Source organism: Equus asinus, chromosome 14 (genome assembly GCF_041296235.1).
Source record: "Equus asinus isolate D_3611 breed Donkey chromosome 14, EquAss-T2T_v2, whole genome shotgun sequence".
Taxonomy (NCBI): domain Eukaryota; kingdom Metazoa; phylum Chordata; class Mammalia; order Perissodactyla; family Equidae; genus Equus; species Equus asinus.
In genome coordinates, this window is record NC_091803.1 from 5,351,791 (window position 1) to 5,367,795 (window position 16,005).

At 39.6% G+C, this 16,005-nt stretch overlaps 1 protein-coding gene across 5 annotated transcripts in view; it reads left to right on the forward strand.

Annotated features, from left to right (window-relative positions):
* RSPH10B (radial spoke head 10 homolog B) overlaps positions 1 to 16,005 on the forward strand; it is a 55,392-nt gene that overhangs the window by 13,198 nt on the left and 26,189 nt on the right. For all 5 annotated transcript variants that reach the window (XM_014856003.3, XM_044747243.2, XM_070484179.1 and 2 more), the window contains exons 6-14: positions 1,057 to 1,142; positions 1,847 to 1,967; positions 6,037 to 6,213; positions 7,127 to 7,286; positions 7,522 to 7,643; positions 11,024 to 11,213; positions 12,442 to 12,556; positions 13,560 to 13,639; positions 13,739 to 13,887. In XM_014856003.3, the coding sequence (XP_014711489.2) occupies positions 1,057 to 1,142; positions 1,847 to 1,967; positions 6,037 to 6,213; positions 7,127 to 7,286; positions 7,522 to 7,643; positions 11,024 to 11,213; positions 12,442 to 12,556; positions 13,560 to 13,639; positions 13,739 to 13,887 (1,200 nt within the window). The remainder of the gene's footprint in view (positions 1 to 1,056; positions 1,143 to 1,846; positions 1,968 to 6,036; positions 6,214 to 7,126; positions 7,287 to 7,521; positions 7,644 to 11,023; positions 11,214 to 12,441; positions 12,557 to 13,559; positions 13,640 to 13,738; positions 13,888 to 16,005) is intronic.

The window sequence follows — 16,005 nt, forward strand, 5'->3', positions numbered from 1 at the left end:
GGTCGCTGGGAGTCAGCCAAAATGCCTCTGAGAAACCAAGTCCGTGCATAAAAGATTTGGAATTTAGTTCAAAAGAGAATTAGAGAGCTAGTTCAAGCTTTTTCTTTAACAGATGCCAGCCAAGAGAGTTAGGAGGGGGTTACAAGGGCCTGATGGCTACGCCTGTCTTAGCACCCTGGCCTCCCTACACCCCACTTCCGGGCTCTCTGCACCACGTGGTTGCTCTCCCTTTCTGCAAGAGGAAGGCTGCTCAGGTCCTCGCTAAGATCTCCTTAGCCCTCCTACTTTAGTCCGATTTAGACTGTTCTGTTGTGTCCTGGGTTTTCTTTTTTTCTTTCTTTTTTTTTTTAAGGCTCATAGCAGATCGGTTCAGACATATTGGAGGCGTTGGGGGTGGTGACTTCCAACAGAGGCACCTGTTTGGCTCCAAGAAGGAACAAGTTAGCTTGATAACGAGGAAGAAGATAGAAAAATCACTCTCACACACGAGGAGATAAGCCAGTGAAGAAGCAAGCACTTTGAGGCCACTCAGCGTAAATCCAAATACCTTGCAGCATGGCCATTCCAGCTGAGAGGAGCCCTCGAAGGAAGCTGATGCTGTGTTCACTCACTGGAGGCGGTGAAATAAGGAAGATGTCAAAATGGATAAAGCAAAAATGGTTTTGATACATAAAAGATAGGGACCTTCAGTTATATGCAAGGTGTTACTCTTCACTTTAGGTGACAGCAAAACAGAATTTCTTCAGGTATACTCATATGACTAATAGTTACCGAATATACTGAATATGATAACTGTAGTCATTCCCTGCCTTACTGCGGCCCTTTGTTATTAAGGAGGAACTGACTTGCGACATGATGTCATTCTCGCTTGATGGACACTTCACCATTTTCTCGGTTGCAAAACAGAAACCTAACACAGACTATATGCCTTGCCTAAGTATGATTTTGACTTCTGCCTAGTTTAAACTCTGTAAATGCGTACATTTTTATCTCTGCCTTCGAAAAAGCATGTGTTTTATGAGGCTTGATTTTTAAAAATGATATTATTCGTTTTAGGGCTCCATTTATTACAATCAAGAGGGCACCTCTTGGTACGAGGGAGACTGGGTGTTCAACGTCAAAAAGGGCTGGGGAACAAGATGGTAGGTACCCCCTCTGGCACGTTTGGGGTGTGGGAGAAAGTACTGGTCCCTCAGATAATTCTCACTCAGGCTCTTTAGAGATAAGCTGCAGAAATTCCAGGGAACGTATTTTCTATATCAGCAAGGTGGAATAGTTAAGTTAACCCCAATGGAACCTCAAAGTGATGAAAATATTCTATGGAAAATTTAGAAAAACCATATTAAATGATGTCTAATCATACTGGTTCACTTTCTTATATGTACAAACTGCCTTTCTTTGTTCTCCATGTTAATCACGGATCTCAATTATTTGTTGTATGTTTTCTGAAGCATGTTGATGCATTTGCTTGATTTTAGATTGAGCTGACTGAAATCCAATATTTTAAGGATTAAAATATTTGGGGGCAAAATATTGCTAATTAAAATACTACAGGGAATGATTTTTTAAAGATTTAAAGATGCCTGCTCTTATCCACATTGTCACCTAGTAAGGTGACAATGATCAGAAGGTTTAATAAAATCCTTTATTCTACCCGCTAAGATGGTCGTTTTTAGCAACCACCTGCCTGTCCATTGAATTTACACACAGGGAAGATTGTGTGGGTCCAAGGTTGGATTTCTTCAAAGATGTTTAGGGAGAAAGTTTAAAAGAAAGTCTTAAAGATAAATGTTATAAATGAGACAACTGATTGTTTTTAATTGTCTTTTTTTTCTGTATGTCCTAGTTACAAATCTGGAAATATATATGAAGGTCAGTGGGAAAACAATATGCGCCATGGGGAAGGCAGGATGCGATGGCTGACGACTAATGAAGAGTACACTGGTCAGTGGGAGAGGGGCATCCAGGTACGGTGCCAGCTGGTTTTAGCAGGATATACCCAGGGGTGGACCTCTACTGGCCCTCAAGACATGAGTTATTTGGTGTGGTACTGTATGGTAGTCTGAAATGCAAGCTCTGCTAAATTTAGGAGCTCAAATTATGATTGGCTAGTCTAACCCAGCCTTTTTTAGTGCCTTGATTAGCGTTCTCTAAAGCGCTCATACGCAAGCTAGGTTCTGCCACTGGCGAATCCATAATTCACGTGACTGAGACTATTATTTACAGTTTAGAAGCTATTTATTTCCTGCACAGGAAAGAAAAACTTTCTGTGATTAATTTTATACATTTTGTATAGCTAGGATTGTCTGATGATGTCTTGTATATTAAGCTGGTACTCAAGAGCCTTGCTAAATTCACATAATAGTTCTAGTCACTTTCTTCTAAATTCTTTGAGATTTTTTTATATAGACAATCATATTGTCTGCAAATACAGTCAGCTTTATATCTTTTGTTCTAATCTGTATGCCATTTTTTTTCTCTTGCCTATTGCACTGGCCGAGACCTCCAGTGTGATATGGAATAGGAGCAGAGAGAGCAGACATCCTTGCATTGTTCCTGACCTTAGTGGGAAAGACTTAAGTCTTTTATTAAATGTGATGTTAGCTGTAGGTTTTTCATAGATGCCCTTTATCAGGTTGAGGAAGCTCTCTCTCTTTCACTCTCTCTCTCTCTCTTTTTTTGCTGAGGAAGATTTACCCTGAACTAACATCTGTTGCCAATCTTCCTCTTTTCACTTGAGGAAGATTTGCCCTTAAGCTAACATCTGTGCCAGTCTTCCTCTATTTTGTATGTGGGTTGCTGCCACAGCACGGCTGCCAACGAGTGGTATAGGTCCGTGCCTGGGAATTGAACTCAGGCTGCCGAAGCAGAACCCGCCAAACTTAACCACTAGGCCATGGAGCCAGCCCCGAGGAAGCTCTCTTTAATTCTTACTTTGCTTATAGCTTTTATCATGAATGGACGTTGAATTTTGTCTAATGCTTTTTCTGCCTCTAATCAGATGATCATGTGGTTTTTCTCCTCTAGTCTGTTTATGTGTTGAATTATATTGATTGATTTTCAAATGTTGAACCAACCTTGCATTCCTGAGATAAACCTGACTTGGTCATGATGAAATTATCCTTTTGGTATCTTGCTGGATTCAATTTCCTAATACTTTGTTGAGAATTTTTGTGTTTATGTTCATGAGGGATATTGATCTATAGTGTTCTTTCCTTATAGTATCTTTGTCAGCTTTTAGTAATCAGGCTAATGTTGGCTTCATAAAATAAGTTTGGAAATGTTTTCTTCTCTTCAGTATTCTGGAAGAGTTTGTAAAATTGGTATTATCTGTTTTTTAGCCATTTAGTTGAATATGCCAGTGAAGCCTTCTGGGCCTGGAGGTGTCTTTGTGGGAAGATTAACTATAAACTAACTATAAAGTCAATTTATTTATTAAATAATGTGCTGTTCAGGTTGTCTATTTCTTCTTGAGTAAGCTTTGGGAGTTTGTGTTATTGAAGGGATTTGTCCATTTCATAGAAATTTTTAAATTTATTGACATAAGATTATTCATAGCATTCTCTTATTATTCTTCTTATATATATGGTCTTTAGTGATGTTCCCTCTTTCTTTTGATATTGATTTGTATTTTCTCTCTTTTCCCTTCATTAGTCTTGCTAGAGGTGTACCAATTTCATTAAAATTCTTAAAGAGCCAATTTTAGTTTTATTTATTTTCTCTGATGTTTTCCAGTTTTCAATTTAATTGATATCTATTCTTTGTTATCACCTTCCTTCTGAATGCTTTGGGTTTAATTTGCTCTTCATTTCCTAGAGTTGTAAGATGGAAGCTTTATTGGTTTGAGACATTTTGTCTTTTCTGATATAAGCATTTAATACTATAATTTTTCCTCTTAGCACTGCTTTATCAGTATCCTATTAATTGTGATATATTATGTTTTAATTTTTGTTCAGTTTTAAAATATTTTCTAATTTCCCCATGGCTTCCTCTTTGGCCTAGAAATTATTTTGAAGAATGTTGTTTAATTTCCAAGTATTTGGGGATTTTTCTAGATATCTTTGTACTGTTGATTTTTTTTTTTCTTGTCTAATTCCACTGTGGTCAAAGAACATACTTTGTATGATACATTTCTTTTAAATATGTTGAGGTTTATTTTATAACCCAGAATATGTCTGTCTTGGTGAATGTTACATGTGTTTCTGCTTTTGTTGAGTGGGATGTTCTGTAGATGTCAATTAAATCAAGACGGTTGATAGTGTTGTTAGGGCGTCTGTACCGTTCCTCATTTTCTGTCTGCTTTTTCTATCCATTTCTGAGAGAAGAGTGTTGAAGAGTCCAAGTATAATGGTAGATTTGTCTATTTTTCCTTTCAAATCTGTCACTTTTTGCTTCATATATTTTGAAACTCTGTTGTTAGGCGTTTACACATTTAGGATTGTCATGTCTTCTTGATGTATTGACCATTTTTATCGTTGTGTAATGTTCCTCTTTAACCCTGGTAATTTTCGTTCCCCCAAAGTCCACTTTTTCTGATCTGAATATAGCCACTCCAGCTTTCTTTTTTCTTTTTAATGTTAATTCTGGTAAAATACACATAACATAAAATTTACGATCTTAGCCATTTTTTTAATTAAGATTATGATAGTTTACAACCTTGTGAAATTTCACTTGTACATTATTGTTAGCCACGTTGTGGGTACACCACTTCACCCTTTGTGCCCTCCCCCAACCCCCCTTTCCCCGGTAACCACCGATCAGTTCTCTTTGTCTATATGTTAACTTCCACCTATGAGTGGAGTCATACAGAGTTCGTCTTTCTCTGTCTGGCTTATTTCACTTAACATAATACCTTCAAGGTCCATCCATGTTGTTGTGAATGGGATGACTTTGTCCTTTTTTATAGCTGAGTAGTATTCCATTGTATATATATACCACATCTTCTTTATCCAATCATCAGTTGCTGGGCACTTAGGTTGGTTCCACGTCTTGGCTATTGTGAATAATCATCTTTTAGCCATTGTTAAGTGTACAGTTCAGTGTTAAGTACATTCACACTTTTGTGCAGCCATCATCACCATCCATCCACAGAACTCTTCTCATTTTGCAAACTGAAACTCTGTACCCATTAAACACTAACTCCGCCTTCTCCCCTCCCCCAGCTCCTGGCGCCCACCCTTCTACTTTCTGTCTCTGGGCTTTTCACTACTCCAGGTATCTCATATAACTGGAATCGTATGATATTTGTCCTTTTGTGACTGGCTTATTTCACTTAGCATAATGTCCTCAAGGTTGACCCACGTTATAGCGTGTGTCAGAATTTCCTTCCTTTTAAAGGCTGAATTATATCCCATGGTATGTTTATATGACGTTTTGTTTACTCCTTCATTTGTCAATGGACACTTGGGTTGCTTCCACCTTTTGGCTGTTGAGAATAATGCTGCTGTGAACGTGAGTGTACAAATATTTGTTTCATTCCCTGCTTTCACTTCTTTTCGGTATATACCCAGAAGTTACAGAAAAGTATATATGGAATCATCCCATTGTTGAAAAAATTGTGTGTGTATTGACATGTACATATAGTCTGTTGATTTAGTAGGTATGATTGTATGTGCCTGGGCAAGACAGACTTGAATTCTCAAACTCAAGTAGTAGTTACTTCTGGAAAGTGGCATTGAGGGGACATATTTATATCAATCTGTATGTTAAAAATAAATAAAATTTAAGATAATAATGAAAATATTTCAAGCCAGGTGCTTTATATACACTCTCTTCAATCTTTACATCCAACCGGTAAGGTAGGTGTTATTTCCATTTTATGGATGAAACCCAGACGGATTAAATAATTTGCCTTAGATCAAAAGGCTGGTTAGTAAATAGCTGAGCTGAGCCTGAACCCAAGTCTGTGCGACTCCAAAGTCTGTTCTTTGTCCCTTCAAACGAGTCATTGTTTTTGATCCATACCTAATTTAACTGTTTCAGGTAAAAAGAAGAAATATTTTGAACATTTCTCATGGAAATTTGCTTTCTTTGCAGAATGGCTTTGGAACACACACGTGGTTTCTGAAGAGAATCCCCAACTCCCAGTATCCTTTGAGAAATGAGTACATAGGGGAGTTTGTAAACGGATATCGTCACGGCCATGGGAAGTTTTACTATGCCAGTGGAGCCGTGTATGAGGGAGAATGGGTTTCCAACAAAAAACATGGCATGGTAAGTACACAGCTGTGAAGATTCCACTTGAAAGATTATGTAAAGCAATTGAAATACAGTAGAAGGCGTGTCATTATCTATCTAGTAAAGTGAGTTAAAAATTTTGCATAGGATAACTTACTGTTTTGGTAAGCTGATTACATGAGCTTTAAAATAATTTCCAGCACATCATCAATTTCCTGTATATTTAGCAGTTATTTAATTAGTTTGTGTTACGTGTGTGTGTGTGTGTTTGGTTGCAAGTAACAGAAAATCAGGCTTAATCTTCCATAAATGATAATAATGTGGGCTTCAGGCTTGATTTGATTCAGCAACTTAGTGATGTCAGGGTTTGTCCTCCGTCTATCCATGATGTCTCCTACCAGGTCAGCTTTACCTATATGTTGCCCCTCCCTCACGACTGCAAGATAGCTGCTGTGGTTCCAGGCTTCACATCCACATACCTCACTAAGTAGGAGAGAAGAAACTCTTTTCTGAGAATTTTCCACAAGCATCTTGAGTTTCACTGAGCTGAATTAGGTCATTTGCCCACCTCTGAATCAGACTGACTATCGGCTTGGATTTGACAAATAGCAAGAGAGTCTCTATTCTGTGATGGGCACTCCGCTGGTCACTAGCATAGTTTAATAAGACACATTCTGTGACCTAGGGGTGCTTAACATTGGGGCGAGGTTGAAGGGCAGATACAGTGAGAGGGGAGGAGAGGCGGAGAAGAGAAGGGGGATCCGGAGGCGTAGAATCAGGAGGAGGAAAGGATTTACACAGAGACGTGAGGCTCCAGGATCCTGTGCATATCTTAAAAACAAACAAACAAAAGCCTCCAAATCCTTGAAAAGGACATTGATGTACACTTACCAACGGTTTTCTAAGAAAGCTGTTCCTAAACCGCACAAAGCTATCTTTCTATCTCCAGGGCCGATTTACGTTCAAGAATGGGCGTGTGTATGACGGCCTGTTCTCCAATGACCACATAGCGGAGTCTCTGAGTCTTGAAGCTGAGTTGATAAGTTACCTGGACCGGTCTTCAGAGTCCATCCCCAGGAGCCAGCACCGTGGGCCTTCCAGCAGTGCCGGTAGGGAGCATTTGCCTGTCAGTGGAAAGCAAATTAATCTGTATTGTCCGTGGTAGCCACTCAGCAAAATACACCTGACACCTCAGAAAACTGAAGTTTAAGTAAGCAACTACTTTCTTAGTAGGTTTTTGGAATACTCTTATATCACACTTCTGTAGAAATCACTTTGACATAACATTGAAAATTTTAACGTTGCTTTTCACACTTATCCCCTATATTTGCCTTCGTTTGCTAGAAATTATCAGGAAGCTTGACGGCAGTGAAAGTAAATCGGTGTTAGGATCGAGCATTGAGCTGGATCTAAGTTTGTTGCTGACTATGTACCCTGAGAAAGATCAACCAGAGGAAAAGAAGCAGGTGAAAGCCTTTTGCATTGTTATAATTTATATTTTAGGCTTAAATATTAGCAGTCTTCACCGTTCTGGGAAAACACATTTGATGACTGCCATTGTGCATTGGGTGTCTGTTATGTGCCGGATGGTTGCTTTGAATGTATCGTCCCATTTAATTTACAAGGCAACCCTAGGCCTGAGTGGGCTTTATGAGAAAACGGAAGTCCAGACGGAGGGACCCAGAGTCCATCAGGGTCTCGTCACCCTCACACCCAGATTGGTCTGCAGGCCAAGGCTGTGGGCACCCTGGTCTACAGGACGTAGACTCTGCTGTGCCTTTTTATGGATCCTGGGATTCAAAAGAACTTCAAACTCTTAGAAACCATTAGAAATCTAGAAATCCTTAGAGATAGAAAAAATTATGTGTACCTGGACCTCATTCAATTAGCATCTGGCAAATCACAGCCACCAAATTATACTTCAGTATCGTGGCCCCGCTTTGACTGGGGCTTGGTGTGGTTCTTCTGTGAACTGTTGTTGAAGATATTACTTGCGATAAGAGGACCATTGGCACCTCCAGATTGCAAGGCATCGTTGCCCCCTCCCTTCCTCATCGCTGCCTCAGCTGGCCCCCAGGTTTTCGGGCCTTGAAAGTGGTGCCTCCCTCTGCCCACTCCGTCCTCCCCTTTCCGTCTCCCGGCCAACGCTGTAATTCAGGCTCCTGGTAGCACTCACGTCGTCCACTGCAAGATTCTTGTTAAAAATAGGAACCTTTATTACTTTCTCTAGTTACAAAAGCAGTACACGATACTTGTAGAAAATGTAGGAAATACAGATAAGAAAAAGAAAAAGAGAATCTCCACCTGGACAAAATCTTGTGACCATCTTTCCAGTTTTGTTCTGTGCAAACATATGTAGGAAGGGAACATTGTGTTCATATAATCTCTGTTTTCCCACAGTATTTAGTGATAGCTACTCAATGCCATTAAGTCTTTCCCTATGCTATAATTTTTAGATGAATAAACATATATATTGATTTACCAAAAAAAGGATCACATTGTTTATATCATTTATATATATATATATTTTGTTCTGTTTTGTTTTATATATATATATTATCCACTTTCCACTTTGGAGTTCTTTCTATGTCAAAATGTGGGTTTTTAAAAAATCATGTATTTAAAACTATATCTTGACTGTTTTATAATTACAAAAGTAGCACATGTTCTTACAAAAAATTCAAACATTATGGAAATATATGACATGGAAAGTGAAAGAATTCTATAACTCCACAGTTTAGGAATACCTTTAAAATGTTTAATGACTATATAGTATTTCATAATATAGATATATTACAATTTAGTTAGCGGGTCTATTTTTTTTTTTTTCTTTTGAGATGATTTTAGACTTAGGAAGAGTTGCAAAAGTGGTAGTTTCCATATACATTTTACCCACCTTCTCCTAATGTTAGCATATTATATAACCAGGGTACAATGATCAAATCAAGAAATTAACCTTGTTACAATGCTACAAGTAAACTATAGGCTTTATTTGAATTTCGCCAGTTTTTTTCCTAATGCCCTTTTTCTATTTCGTGATCCAAACCCACGTTGCATTTAGTTGTCACGTCTCTTTAACCTCCTCCAATCTGTGACAGCTCCCCCATCTTTCATTGTCTTTCATGACCTTGAGAGTTTTGAAGAGTACTTCTCAGTTATTTTGAAGAATGTCCCTCAATTTGGGTTTGTCTGATGTTTCCTCATGATTATGTGTGTCTATTATCCGTTATTGGAGTCATTTTGTCAAAACGTGGGTATCTTTTTTCAGCCTGGGTTCTGGATGCTTCCGGTTTCAGCAGGAGCAAGCCCAAGCAAGCACACAGCCTTCGAGCTTCATCTTCACTCATCCAAATGGTCACCTTTTCTGTGAATTCCATGCTCCCAGTTTGGTATTCGGGGCCTTCTAGGATCTGACATCAAGCCATCTTTCCAACCTGTCAGTTCCCGTCCTCACTATGCACATGCCTGATAATAATAGCTAGCACGGGCATAGGGAGCACTTTGCTCTGGGCATGGTTTCAAATGACTCTACTGCCCTGAATCCTCCCAGCAGCCTATGGGGCAGGAACTTTGCACATGAGGGAGCTGGGGCAGAGAGGGGTGCCAGCCTTGCTCCAGGTCACACAGCCCTACTGGCCTTCTTGGACCACCCCACCCTGTCCACTCCCCACCCCCACCCCCCCCAGCCTCCATGTGGGGCGCCTGTTCTCTGTGTGGTCCTACTCATCTTTGCATTCTCTGAGGCTCAGTTGAAGTATAGCATCCTTCAGGAAGCTTCTTCCTAGAATCCATCTCTCCTTCCTCCATGGCTCTGTTCTACCAATGACGCCTCCTTGTGTATCTGTCTTGTGCTGTTCCCCAGATGTTAAGCTTCATAACGAAAATTCTGTGTTCTAGAACAATGCTTTAGATAGGGTAGACTCTACATGTTTATCCAACTGAATTGAATTTTGGAAAGTAGGAGTTAATGTTGAGAGTGACAGACGCCCGATGCAGCTGCCCAGGTCGAATTTTCTGTCTCCCTGGGGACCCCAAATACCGTTCCTCACATTTTCTGAATCTTTGGGAGGGTGAGGCGGGGGTTTTGGAGAACAGGGTACTGCATAGGCTGCAGGGTTGCATGTCTGGGGCGTGTGGGGCTGCATGAGACCATTGAGGGCCTGGGGAAAATACTAGAAGGTGAATGGGACAGAAAGGGATGTTAGTAAAGCATCAACATGAATATTGCTTATTTGAGACTTTCAGCATTAAGTATAATGTTAGCTGTATGTTTTTGTACAGGCCATTTATTAGGTTGAGGAATTCCTTTCCATTCCTAATTTGATGAGGGTGTTTATCATGAATGGATGTTAGATTTTGTCAAATGCATCAATTGATATGATCACGTTGTTTTTCTTCTTTAGTCTATCTACGTGATGAACCACACTGACTGACTTTGTGAATATTGAACCTGCCTGGCAATCCCAGGATAAACCCTGCTGGGTGTCGACATATTATTCTTTTTATACGTTGCTGGATTCAGTTTGCTAATCTTTTGTTGAGGACTTTTGTGTCTGTGTACATGAGGGATATTGATCTGTAGCCAAGAGAATTTTATTGCTGCCACTCAGATAGGAAGCTGTCACATAACAGTATGAAAATAGTTCCATTGTCCAAATAACAGCATTTTTTTACTGTTATTCAGACATTGCATTTTATTGACCTGGGGATGGGTGGGAAGAATATAACATTTATTGAGCTCTTATGGTGGTAAAAGGTAAATGTGTTATCTCATTTAATTTAGTTCTTATTTTTACTTTTCTTCTTATTAGGTAAGATGAAGGTATGTGTGGCTTTCTCTTTTCAGGTCGAATACGCTGTCTTAAGAAATATCACCGAATTAAGAAGGATCTATAGTTTTTACAGCAGCCTGGGATGCGATCACTCTCTGGATAACACCTTTCTGATGACAAAGCTTCACTTCTGGAGGTTTCTAAAAGACTGCAAATTTCATCACCATAAAATCACCCTTGCTGATATGGACCGGGTGTTAAGCAGTGAGTACTCCAGGTCCATCACCTCTGTGGGTTTAAAGTGGAGCATAACATCATGTCGCCGTGAAAGCAGTTAGGAAATGTCGAGGGAGTGAGGAAGGCCCAGAAATCAGCATGTGGTCTTGTTCTCAAGGTGCTTAAAATGTACTTGAAGAGGGGCCGGCCCGGTGGCACAGTGGTTAAGTTCTCACGTTCCGCCTCGGCAGCCCGGGGTTCGCTGGCCCGGATCCCAGGTGCAGACATGGCACCACTTAGCAAGCCACGCTGTGGTAGGCATCCCACATATAAAGTAGAGGAAGATGGGCACGGATGTGAGCTCAGGGCCAGTCTTCCTCAGCAAAAAGAGGAGGATTGGCAGTGGATGTTAGCTCAGGTCTAATCTTCCTCAAAAAAACAAAAACAAAACAAAAAACAAAACAAAACAAAAAATGTACTTGAAGAGACAATGTCATGAAATAAAGGCAACAGTCAAAGACCATCTCTACAGAGCAGGGGTCACCAAAGTAGGGCCCGTGGGCCAACTCCAGCCCCAGCCTGTTCTTGTAAATAAAGTTGGATTGGAACACAGCATGTCTGTCCGTTTATGTACTGTCTGTGGCTGCTTTTGCCCTACAACACCAGAGCTGAGTAGGTGTGAAGGAGACTCTGGCCCACAAACCTAAAATATTTACTCTCTGGCCCTTCATGGAGAAGCTTGCCTACCCTAAGGAAATACTGAATTGTCAGGTCAGAAGCCCTGAGGATCAGAGGGCACTTGAAATAGCCTAGAAAGGCTTTAGGTACTCTGGGGCTTGGTCTTGATTTCAAATTACAAAGTTCATGTGATAAATGTAACAATTTTGAAGGTTTTACTCCTTTTAGCTGAATTCTGGGAGGCAGGACTGGAAGCCTGAAATTATCCACTTGAAAAATAAAATATTAGGACTAATACCTATTTACTTTAAATTCAAGTGTTTGGAACAGACTTAGAGTCCGTTTAGAATTAGCAACATGACTCAAATCGTGGCTCAGAACATTGGGACGAGGTATCTTGTAAGTTTCTTGTGAAGTGACCAGATAGCGAGCTTTTGTGTAGGACTTAATTTTCAGGTGGATGTGTATATACTGTTGAAAGTGTTCTCTAGGGGAGAAAAAGTACTCCGTCTTACTCAGTTCTTTAAATTGTGCATCAGGAACAATTAAAATAGCTTCTAGAAAATACTAGGCATCCTCTCCAATTTTCTTATTTTAGCCAATAATGACATACCAGTCGAAGAAATTCATTCTCCATTTACAACGATACTTTTGAGAACCTTTTTGAATTATCTCCTGCAGTTGGCGTACCACATTCACCATAAAGAATACGAGTGAGTACCAGTTCCGTCCGCCTGTGAGCAGTGGAGGGCAGAGCTAACCATAGCAGTAGTGATAATGTTGACCTCTTTTCTTTGACGTTCATTATTGTTTTTACATACTCTTGAAATGAAGGACTAGAGACCAAAGTCTTCCACAAACGTTAACCACAAAACCACGAGATCCAAGATTAAAAATCTGAAAACCCTCCTGATCTGAGTCATGTCTCTGTCCTGCAAATAGCTCTCGGGGTTTTATTCAGAAATAGTCACCACCGGCTCTTCCTTAGGCCAGAACTTCCTGTCTTTCTCAGAGCAAAATTGGTACCGTATGTATATTTTAAAGCTTTTTACTTTGAAATAATCTTAGATTTATGGAAGTATTGCCAAGTTAGTACAAAGAGTTCCTATATATACCCTTCACCCAGCTTCCGCTAATGGTAACATCTTACAGAACCATCGTACACTTATCAAAATGGGAGGAATTGACATTGCTGCAATACCGTTAACTAAATTACAGAGTTTATTGGCATTATTAGCATTTTCCGAGTTTTCCCACTGTCCTTTTTCTGTTTCAGCTTCCCACGTTGCATTTAGTTGTCATATCTCTGTCCCCTACAACCTGTGATAGTTTCTCAGACTTTTATGATCTTGACACTTTAGAAGAATATTGGTTAGTTATTTTATAAAATGTCCCTTGATTTTGGTTCACTGATGTTTTCTCATTACACTGAAGTTATGGGTTTGGGGAAGAATATCATGGAGGTCCACTGCCCTTATGGTCACATCCTATCAGGGGTATGTGACATCATTGTGTCTTATTGCTGGTGGTGATAACTTTGATCACTTGCTTAAAAGTGGTGTCAGCCGGAATTCCCTGCTGTAAACTTACTATTTTTCTCTTTCTGTACTCTAATTGTGGGAAACAAGTTACTAAGTCCACCCCACCCTCAAGGACAGGGGAATCAAGTTCCATCCAGTGGAGGGAGGAGTGACTATGATATCTTTTTAATCACAGGAATAGAAGCCCATCGCTCTTTTTGTGTTTCACAAAACTCATGACTGAGAACATTCATCCCAATGCCTGCCACGTAAAAGGTAAATACAAAACCAGCAGGATTATACGTACCACTGTTTTTCCAAAATTATAATTTTGTAATCATTTTTGGATGATTTCTTTTTCCGTTATGTTTTTAGGCAGTTTATTCAGTGGGCAACAGCGGACACCGTACTCAATGAAGTACATCGATAAGTGCTGGGAGGTTTATACGGCATACTGCAGACCGAATGCAGCTCCTCCCCATGAGCTGACCATGAAGATGAGGCACTTCCTCTGGATGTTGAAAGTAACCATTCATGATCGACACTGGTTTTATATTGATAGACATTTTAATTAAAGCAAGGCAAAACATTCTAGCCATGAAATGCAAATAAGGAGGTGAAGCTCTGGGATGATTTTCATAGCTATTGAATGTTTCCTGGGTCTCTTTTGGCAGAAGGGAATAATTCCAATGGTCTGTGATAGTGGAAGGAATAGAAACAGAGGGAGGGCCTGCCCAATGTGCTTCCTAGTCTGGGGAATGGGACAGTCAGCAGCCACTAATATCTTTACTAATGCAGGTCTTGCCATTTTAATGAAGGTGGGGGAATGAATATCATTTTTAAAGATTACTGTTCATCAAAAAAGTAATTTAGGGGCTGGCCCAGTGCGTAGTGGTTGGATTCGTACACTCTGCTTTGGCAGCCTGGGGTTCGCAGGTTCAGATCCCGGGCGCGGACCTAGCACTGCTCATCAAGCCACACTGTGGTGGCATGCCCCGTACAATAGAGGAGGATTGGCACAGATGTTAGCTCAGCGACAATCTTCCTCAAGCAAAAAGAGGAAGATTGGCAACAGATGTTAGCTCAGGGCCAGTCTTCCTCACACACACACACACACACACACACACACACACACACGTAATTTTAAAAAGTTATTAGTTTGGAAAATAGAACATCTAATTTATACAATATTCTCATTTTATTGGTAGTTTTTGTGTCATGATACTTTTAATTTATACTTAAGGGAAGATAAATGATAAAACTAAAAGAATTGAATACTAATAGAATAGAATGATTTAAAAAATTTAACAGTATTATGTATGTGTGAATAACTGACAATAACCTCGTGTCTAACTATAGGAAAATAGTTTTTTAAAAGTACGTGATTTTTTGGATGGAATATTATACCACTGTTTATTTGTTCACTTTCTCCCGTTCTTCATGGTACATTTTTTTTCTTTCAAGAAACGAGGTCATTGGTCCCTGTAGATTGGTCAGACATCCAGTTTCAGCTGGCTGCATCCTCAGAGTTAATTAGCATGTTCCCCTTTTCCCCATATTTCCATTAAAGTGGGAGTTAGAAGCTTGATTCAATTCAGTTTGTTTTTTCTCCTGACAAAGCCACAGGTGGTTCTGTGTACTTCCTGCTGCATCACATTAGGGATGTGCCCCTTTAGTGGCGTTGAGATGGACCAGTGGGTTCACGTGGTCTTGGCATGATCCTTCCATTGTGAGTTCCCCATCAACCTTTCCTAGTGGTCTGAGCAGACCCTGACGGTCAGAGCTAACATCCATTATTTCATTAAGGATTGCACAATAGAAATTTTCTAATCCTATTGTTCCTTCTGCACTTATAGCTGTAAATCCTATTTAAAGAAGAACTTTACCTCATCAGCTATTCAATTACTCTGAAATACAGTTCATACGGGAAAGGAAGGATTAAATGCTTGATTTTTCCCTTCTGTTAATTTTCAGAGTAGAGAGTTGATGTCCTAGCAATTCTTTAAAGGTGACTAAAGACCTTTAAAAAATATCATTATCAACTCCTGGATTTATACATATTTGGTGAATTTCAATCTATTGTAGTCATTTTTTTTTGATGGTCAAATTGAGTCTCTTCAAGTTGGCACCTGTTACCTTGAATCTATGGATTAATGCTGTTCATCAGTTTTGAGAAATTTTCCCCTCTGACTTCTTTCATTGCTTCTGAACCATTTTTTCTCTCTGGGATTCTAGCTAAAATCTTTTAGACTTTTTAACCCTGTATCCTCTCTGTCTCTTTTCTCTGTTTTCTCTTTGTGAAGCTTCTTTCACTCAGCATAATTATTTTGGGATTCCTCTATGTTGTTGCATGTATCAATAGTTTTTTCTGTTTTTATTGCTGAATATCATTCCATTTGATGGATATACCACGATGGTCTGTTTTTCCTTTCACCTGTTGATGGACATTTGGGTTGTTTACAGTTTGTGGTTGTTATGAATCAAGACAATATGAACAATCATGTACAGGTTTTTCTGTGGACGTAGTTTTCATTTCTCTGGGATAAATGCCCAAGATTGCAGTTGTTGAGTTATATAGTAAGCATTTGTTTAATTTTTTTAAAAACTGCCAAACTATTTTTCCAGAGTGGCTGGACCATTTT